Genomic DNA, 9,676 nt, shown 5'->3' with positions numbered 1-9,676 from the left:
ACCCCGGGACTTATTCTTTGTAAGCCTAGTACTTATTCTATCGGTCTCTTTTGCCAAACCGCTAAGTGACGGGGACATAAACACACCAGCATCGGTTGTCAAGCAATGCTAGGGGGACAAACACAGACACACAAACACACACACATATACATATATATATATACATATATACAACGGGCTTCTTTCAGTTTCCATCTACCAAATCCACTCACAAGACTTTGGTCGGCCCGAGGCTATAGTAGAAGACACTTGCCCAAGGTGCCACGCAGTGGGACTGAACCCGGAACCAATATATATATATATATAATATGTATCTATGATCCTACATGGCTCATTACAGCAAATGCAGTAAAAAGAATGAAGAGAAAGTCAGTAAATCAGCAGGATAAAGTTTTTAGAATATATAAAAAAAAAGAAAGGTATAATAACTCAATGATTGACTGATATATTCTAAGAATATGTCAAATCAATCTTCATCCTCATTTTGGTGTCTATATATTAATACTGGTGAGTGTGTGCGTGTGTGCGTGTGTGCACAGGTATGTGTGTACATCACATGATGTGATGTATGCAGTATGTTAGCTTTTGCATAATGTGGTGATATCTTACTCACCAAAGCACGACTACTTGTTGCCAATTTTTTTATTTGGGGAGGGAAATTTCAGTTTCAATTTTATTCCTTCAATTGTTTCTTTGGGGTTTTATTTCAATGTTGTTAGGAGTAAAGTGTATGTGTGTGTGTGTGTGTGTATGCATGGTGTTAAATTCAAATGGATAATTCCAAGATATTTTCTTAAACCAATACTGAGGGCAACATTAGGGATTAATTATTTAAAAAAATTAAAATGAGGTTAGAATCAGAACTGAATATTTAATAATATCTGTAATTTAAATTTATATCAATAAATTTTTTTTTTAAATGCTAGTTTTTAATTTATGCTTTTTCAGAATTTCTATTAACATCTGAATTTTAATTTCAAATTGAAATATATTGTTAAAAAAAAAAAATTCTTTAAACTTTCAAACTAAAATCTTCATATGTAGTGCCAAAAGTCTAATTTACATGAATATTTTAATTGATTTTACTCACACTGAAATGCTTAATTGAATAAAAACTCATTTAGTGGTGTTTTATGTTGTTATAGCATGAAAAAGAAGATAGCTTTGTTTTTCGAAGATCAGTTAGAAACGTTTTACATTGTAAAGAATGAGAGTTGCTGTGCAAGTAATGTGAAAATCTTAAAACTGCTACCTAGCTGAAGCCATGATAGAGTAAGTGTGTGATTTCCATGGTTTCCTAAGACTACAAGTAGCAATATCACTGAACTTTAGAGATTATATTTAATTTACAACTATCTTTGCAATGCTAGTAATGAGTAAGACAATTTAACAAGACAGGTGTCTTTCCTACGACTAATTCTTCAACTGTGAAGTAGAAGTGGAACCATTTTCGTGTTAGTCGGGCAAATTGAACTAAGCACAGTCATGTGTTTATGCTCAAATGTTCAATAGAATGGTTATAGTAAATTTTGAACTCATAACCATGTGGTCAATAATCTCAAAACTTAACCCAAGGGGGTCACAATAATTTACATAAATTTTTTTTTTCCTGCATAGCCCTTTGCCTGTTCTGTGTACCACATGTGTTACATGGAATATATTACCTCAGCATCCATGCATCATATATGATACACATTCGCAATTTTTTTTTTTCAGCCATCAGAGTAACTTTGGATTTATGAAAGGAAAGCTTTACATTACTCAGAACATTGTTGTTGACACTCCGTCGCTTACGACGTCGAGGGTTCCACTTGATCCAATCAATGGAACAGCCTGCTCGTGAAATTAACGTGCAAGTGGCTGAGCACTCCACAGACACGTGTACCCTTAACGTAGTTCTCGGGGATATTCAGCGTGACACAGTGTGACAAGGCCGACCCTTTGAATTACAGGCACAACAGAAACAAGAAGTAAGAGTGAGAGAAAGTTGTGGTGGAAGAGTACAGCTGGGTTTGCCACCATCCCCTGCCGGAGCCTCATGGAGCTTTAGGTGTTTTCGCTCAATAAACACTCACAACGCCTGGTCTGGGAATCAAAATCGCGATCCTATGACCGCGAGTCCGCTGCCCTAACCACTGGGCCATTGCGCCTCCTCAGAACATATGAAACAAGGAATAACTAAAAGTTTGAAAACAAGCATGGATGTTTGGGACAAACTTATGAAAATGCATTGGACAGACAAAGGGCTAAGACTCAAGGCAAGTCCTCAGCTTTATCTATATGTTGTTTTTTTTTTGTTAATTATTCATTGCAGTCATTATGGCAGAACTTAATGTTGGTTGATTGTCAGAATTTCTTTATGCATATGATCTGGTTTTATCATAGCACCAACACAAGAATAACAAATCATGTTTAAAAGCAAGAAAAGGAAAATTAGCTAGGGACGTGGTGGTGGTGGTGGTGGGTAATAATTAGGATTAATTTCAGAGGTACATAAGTCGTGATTATGTAGGAAGTATAAGCTATGAATTGGCAGAGATAATGAAACACTGGGCAAAATGTCATAGTGTTTAATGATGTTCCTCTATAATTGGAACTTTAATCTCGTTTGATTAAGGATTTCTCCTCCAAAAGTAGACTGTATGAGAATGTAAGACATCACTTCACAGAAAACAAAGATGTTTTCGGTAACCAATAACACAAATGAGCATATAGCAGGTGTACAGGATCTTTAAGTAAATTAATATTAAACCCTTGAGAATAGAGGAAGCAGCTTTTGTGAAAGGATTATTGAGGAGATTAACTTGTAATAGAACTTCAGTTATTTCCCTTAGCTCGCTTTTTTTGTTTAAAGAGAATAAGTTGACTAACTTATAAATTCCAAACTAGAAATGTTAGCATAAATAATTAAATTATAATAATTAAAGTAGTTAAAGAGATATTTAAGGAAATTGCATTCCTTTGTTTCTGACAACAAAGAGATTCTTTCTCCATACCAAAAAATAAGTTATGCAACATAAAATGTGATACAGAAAAGAAAAAAAAATAGTCAGATCCAAGCTAAGAAAGGGATAAAATAACCACAGCAAAATGGAGACAAATTGACCTGAAGACCTTTTCAATCCATCCAAGTAGATATGAAATCATAAATAACGAAGGCAACACCCTAAACATCTGACTAGGATACGGCATTAAAAGGTAAGTAAAAAAAGGAGTATTATGAAAATGTTGATAATTTTCTAATACAATGGAAGTTGCATACTGTGATTGCTTTGGGACGGAGCCTTTTAGATAACAATATCCAACCGATAACATTAATAACATTAAGCAGAGGATATGTTTGGGATATCCTGAGCTCATTTGGGACCCACTTATTTTGATAATAATAACTATCTGATAACATGGTCAGTGATTATAATAAGCAGCTTCTACAGTATTATTATATTTTGTTCTCCACTAGAGAATTACTTAGAGGTATTTGCCAGAATGATTGAAATCTTTTGATTAGGATTTTAATATATCACACTTAAAGTTTAGAATCGCATAAATACGATTTTATAAATAAGGAACTCTTATTCTTAAAATACTGATGAGATCAGAGCTTCAATATTAAAATACCAATATTAATTTAGAAAACCTTGAGTATATGTTGTACATATGTGTATGAATAAGCATGAGTGTGTGTCTATCTATGATCATGTGGCTACTAAACTGTATACATATCTATATGTATAATATAAATATATGTTCTTGGTGGAAAAAAACCCAGCTGATGAGGACAAAATTTGTGTAATATAATTATTACAATACATTGTAACTGCTTAGCTTATCTATATCAGTATTTCAGTATAATTTAGATAAATCTTAGTCATGTTTGGTCCTCTTCATGCATCTTTCTCAGGTTAATCTACTGTAAACAATGTTGAAATATTTCTGTTGTATTACCACTTCCTTAAAGTTCGATACAATTGTTCAGCTTCTCTATGTCTTCTTTGAAAAAATTCAAATAGAAATAGTTGTCAATTTTGCTCTCGTTTACTGCATGAACCAAATTACACAGGTTCTTAATCTCAACGTTGTCTGTAGGCGTGTACCACTGCACTTGGCGAAAGTCCTGCTCCAATGCAATCTAGAGAAAACAGAAACAAAATGTTGTTATTACCCATTAGAAATAAGAATGGATAAGATGAAAAACAGAGAGATTAAGTACTGCCCAGATGTCGAAATCATAGTGACATCCACTGGGCAGCTGAAGAGGGGAATGTATGCTTGATATGTCTGTTTGTGAATTTTTTATATTTAGGGGCCTTGTTATTCTGAATTGTCCTTTATTCTCACAAAGTTGAACATGTTTTGGATTTATGGTTTATGGTGAGTTCATTGATATTGTTTGATTGACTTCATGGATAATCTTATAAGGCTAAGATAATAATTAATTAATGGCTTTTATTTCATCATCTTCATAATCACTATATCTGCTTTCCATGCTGGCATGGGTTGAACAGTTTGCTATGGCCCAAAGTAGTTCTTATTGGAAGCACCTACTCTCATAGACTGGTATTTGTATGTGTCATTTTGCATTGGCTGCTACAGATGGATGCCCTACCTTTAACCAAGTACTTAGTAGAGGATTTAGGTACATGTTCTCATGGCACAAACAATAGAGGTAAGATCAGGTTTTCAGGGATACAAAATTAAAAGTGATACAAGATCTTTTGAGCCTACTTTGTCTCAGCTCATTTGCCATCCACTTAGGAGTGTGTACTGGGAGCATTTTTGTATTGGGTACATTTTCCCCTGCTCATTTACCAATAACTCTCAAGGGTGTGTTGGTGGGGAGGTACCTTTGCCATGGCTTCAGCACACAAAAGAATGCCTGACACACTGTGAGTAGAGAGAGTACTCAGAACCTTGAGATGTGTATGTTTGCTCAGGAAATGTGACTGAGGAAGGGAACAGGAATAGAGGTGATGACAGCAAGTAAACTACAATTAGGGGATGAAGCAAGGAGAGTTATTGGGAAGAAGACAAGGAGGAGAGTGATAAACTATGACAGGTGAATACAGGTAAGAGTAGGTGATGAATAGCAATAGAAGTAGCCCAGGGAAGAGAATAGTTGTTGAGGCAGATTTTCTTATCACCAGATGCCTGCCCAGTTGCCAACCTTTACCTGTTTCCAAGCAAAGTAAATTTTCTGCATGGCCAGCATTTTTACAGAGAAGAATGAAAACAAAGGACACTGCTTGAATGATGGAGTGACTCTCAACTATCATGTAATGCTAAGACAAGGAAACAAAAATGCATGCACACACATGTAGCAGTAGCAGCAGCAAATGTATCCATGTAATTGAAAATGTGTACAAAGAATTTGTCAAACAGATATTTGCAATAGGCGTTAAATAATTTAACGCAATCCAATATCATTTAAACCAACCATATCAGACCCAAATATTCTACCTGTTTTATATTCAAACCAGTGAGATCTGGCATCTCATACCTACCCTACAATGTCATTCTAAAAAGAAATAATTTCATCATCAAAATTTTGAAGCTAAGAGATAATATAAGATTCATTCAAAACAATGTGAATAAATAAGCATGTTGTTGTTGTTGGCACTCCGTCACTTACAACGTCGAGGGTTCCAGCTGATCCGATCAACGGAACAGCCTGTTCGTGAAATTAACATGCAAGTGGCTGAGCACTCCACAGACACGTGTACCCTTAACATAGTTCTCGGGGATATTCAGCGTGACATAGTGTGACAAGGCTGACCCTTTGAATTACAGGCACAACAGAAACAGGAAGTAAGAATGAGAGAAAGTTGTGGTGGAAGAGTACAGCAGGGTTCGCCACCATCCCCTGCCGGAGCCTCGTGGAGCTTTAGGTATTTTCGCTCAATAAACACTCACAACGCCCGGTCTGGGAATCAAAACCGCGAGTCCGCTGCCCTAACCACTGGGCCATTGCACCTCCGAATAAATAAGCATAAATAAGCATAAATAAGCATTACATTTGCCAGAGTAATCTGAATGTTAAAAGACTAAATAAAAGAGTACAAGGAAATACAGATTTTAACATTACCTTCACCAAAAGATGTCCCAGTTGTTTGCATATGCCTTGGTTACGGTAATCTGGTGTAACATATAAATCATCAACCAGCAGTGTCTTTCCCATGAAAGTGCAAAAGATTTTGCTAAAAAACAAATATCCTACCAAGAAGGGCGTAGCACTTGTATCTAAAATAAGAAATAAAAAGCCGAATTGTTAATCATTATTAATCATTAATAATGATTAATCATGTTAATTATTAATCATACACATATTATGCACATACTTTGAATGACTTTTACTCTTTTACTTGTTTCAGTCATTTGACTGTGGCCATGCTGGAGCACTGCCTTTAGTCGAGCAAATCGACCCCCAGCACTTATTCTTTGTAAGCCTAGTACTTACTCTATTGGTCTCTTTTGCCGAACCGCTAAGTTACCGGGATGTAAACACACCAGCATTGGTTGTCAAGTGATGTTGGGGGGACAAACACAGACACACACATATATATACATATATACGACGGGCTTCTTTCAGTTTCCGTCTACCAAATCCACTCACAAGTCTTTGGTCGACCCGAGGCTATAGTAGAAGACACTTGCCCAAGGTGCCACGCAGTGGGACTGAACCCGGAACCATGTGGTTGGTAAGCAAGCTACTTACCACACAGCCACTCCTGTGACTAAATTAAGTCTCTTTAACTTTTATTTCTGCAGTTTGCTCATTCTGACGTCAGTTTTTCATGGTCTTCTTTACTCATCTGTAAACAAAGCTTTACAAATATCTCATTTATTACTAACCACTGTCTCTTAAATACAACATTAACTGCTTCAATCTAGACATTCTTATAGCCTTTAATATCCATTGTTTATAGATGCCAGCATGGCTGTATAGATAAGAAGCTTACTGTGCAACCACATGATTTCAGGTTCACTCTCACTGCAAGGTACCTTGGGCAAGTGTCTTCTACTATAGCCCCTGGCCAACCAATGCCTTGTGAGTAAATTTAGTAGACAGAAACTGTGTGGAAGCCAACCATATATATATATATATATATGTCTTCGAAACGTCTAGATAGAATAGAGACAGCTGATGAAGGGATATTCCAAGGGGCTTTCCGTTTTCCTATGTGTTCGTTCCGTTGTCTGTAGTTTATTGTTCTAACGTCCTGTACCCTGATATGCATGTATATACACATGTAGATGTAAGTATGTACATATATGTGTGTATACATGTATATATATTCTTTGTATTATATATATATATATATATATACAATCATACAAAAATAAGAGGAATGACCAGCAAAAGTGGACTCCCATATGCTAGAAATAGATGCCAAATCATCTAACCACGAAAAATATGTTCTCAGTAAAAATTTAGTGACACAACAGACTGTAAAAGGGCAAGACAAATGAAAAAATACTAAATAAAAAAAAAAAGATTAACCTATGGCATCTATTTCTAGAATATAGGAGTCCACTTTTGCTTGTCATTCCTCTTATTTTTGTATGTAATATAATTTTAATCTTCGGATTTTTTAATATGCTAGACCACTGGTTTTAATTGATTAATATTAATTTCTACCCTTATTAATAAATATATATATACAATCTGTAGAAATACATAAATCCAGAGGAGAAGCACACTTCAAGATGTAGAACAGTTAACATTATAATGGGGGAGGCCAGTTTGTGGGGTTACCCTGGGTTTCTTGCTCATAAGGGGTTTAGCTTCATGGAATATCTTCAGACCAGCAGTGTTTGGGGTCTGAAGATATGCCATAAGGTTAAACTCCTTATGAACGAGAAACCAGCCTCCCCATTCATCATCATCATCAGCTGTGTTTTGTGGTCACTTCCAGTGCCCTCAATACCACAGGATCTGTTTGTCTTGTATTGGTCTCGTCAGCCACATCTACTCCCATGATAAACAATGGGCTGGAGGAGAAGGATGAACATCTTTGTCCGACTCTATCATCACCTTTGATGGGCTGTCATAAGCAGTAAAAGCTCTATAATCCAATGAGTTTGAATCTTCCCACTATTTCAAAATGCACACATAAATATTTTTTTCTTGCCCCTCCCTAATTCTTTTGTCCCTCTGCCTCTACCTCTCTCTCTTCTCTTCCCACGTGACCAGTGTTCGGCCAAGCTTGACCTTTCTTTCTTGGGCAGCCATTATGCATGCCACATCGTTATTCCTCCCTGTGCCTGTGAAATCTTGTATCCCGGCTGTAAGGCCTTATTTCCATATACGCCAGCTTAATTTTATTCGTCCTTAATTGAAAGACATCTGTTGCTATGTCCCGTTATTATTCCTACTGTATTTGTGTAACATTGTTCGTTTTTTTCGTCCTTGTTTTTGTATACATTCGCTGCTTTCTTCCAAGGAATCTAATGCCCTTAGCTTAGTTTTTCTGGCCAGATTGGAGCAATATCGAGAATAACCAGCCGAAATTGCAAGGATAATCTGGATCTCAACTGAAGAAAGAAAACTCCGAATGACTTGTCCGTGTTTTCTTTGTATCGTCTATCTGGATGTTTTGTCCCTTTCGTGTATCACCTAACTCTCTGGATGTTTTGCGTTGTTGTCCCATTCTGTATTATTTATTTATATATATATATATATATATATATATATATATATATATATGTTCAAGCTACAGTGAGAGCCTCTAGATAAGTGGTTCACAAGGGAGTTCATGCCACACCCACTAAGGGTACATTAAGAACCATGATGACAGCAATAAGCAATACAGTAATTTTAAATTTCATTGCAGACACTGCTTGTATTATATAAAAATATACAAATTGGGGGATGAAGCATGCAAAAGTTTGTGGGACATTCAGCCAAAAGGGTTAGGAAAAACTGTTCTAGATTGTTCCTCCTATATTTGAGAGATAATATTGCTATTGATCTTCATACCTGATACACGATGAGCCACAAGTATCACAAATTTCTGATCTTCACCAAATCCATATTTCTTCAAATCTAGAAGATAAAAAACACAATTAACAAAAGTATGCGAATTAAATATTATGATAAATCTTTGCTTTAATATTCATTTTCTCTTTTCACTTGTTTTTTGTTTTGTTTTATTTTATTTTTCTTGTTACATTCTTTTAAATTTCTTACATGAGATCATCAGGATTTTGGAGTTTGTAATTTCTCTAGCATGGGTTGGATGATTTGACTGAGGACTGGTGAACCAGATGGCTGCACCAGGCTCCAATCTGATCTGGCAGAGTTTCTACAGCTGGATGCCCTTCCTAACGCCAACCACTCCGAGAGTATAGCGGGTGCTTTTACGTGCCACCTGCACAGGAGCCAGATAATTTACAGATAATTTACTAAATCCTTTCAAATTATTGATTATAATGAAAACTAATTGAAACACACAGGTAGTCTATTCATTAGAAACATAGTAAAGAAATAGTTAATCCTGAAAAGAACTTACCTTCTAGAGTAAGTTGTGATTTTAAATCTTCATCATCATCTTCTTCCTGTTCCTATTTATAAAATATAAAAGATGGAATTAGAAAAGAAAAAAATAATGAAAAAAATAAAAAGAACCTGTTTAGTGCTGGTGTCATGTAAAAATGCACCCAGTACACTTTGTAAAGT

General features: G+C 35.8%; 1 protein-coding gene across 2 annotated transcripts in view; it reads right to left on the bottom strand.

Moving 5' to 3' along the window:
• Window positions 1-688: 688 nt before the first annotated feature.
• Window positions 689-9,676, bottom strand: part of LOC106874616 (thialysine N-epsilon-acetyltransferase) — a 66,520-nt gene continuing 57,532 nt past the window's right edge. For both annotated transcript variants that reach the window (XM_089357173.1, XM_014922405.3), the window contains exons 2-5: window positions 9,510-9,561; window positions 8,978-9,043; window positions 6,083-6,237; window positions 689-4,129 (exon numbers count right to left, since the gene is read on the bottom strand). In XM_089357173.1, coding sequence (XP_089213299.1) covers window positions 3,953-4,129; window positions 6,083-6,237; window positions 8,978-9,043; window positions 9,510-9,561 — 450 coding nt within the window. In that variant the 3' untranslated portion in view covers window positions 689-3,952. The remainder of the gene's footprint in view (window positions 4,130-6,082; window positions 6,238-8,977; window positions 9,044-9,509; window positions 9,562-9,676) is intronic.

This window comes from Octopus bimaculoides, chromosome 9 (assembly GCF_046866305.1).
Source record: "Octopus bimaculoides isolate indiv1 chromosome 9, ASM4686630v1, whole genome shotgun sequence".
In the NCBI taxonomy this organism is placed as follows: domain Eukaryota; kingdom Metazoa; phylum Mollusca; class Cephalopoda; order Octopoda; family Octopodidae; genus Octopus; species Octopus bimaculoides.
This window is presented reverse-complemented; position numbering and strand designations above follow the sequence as displayed.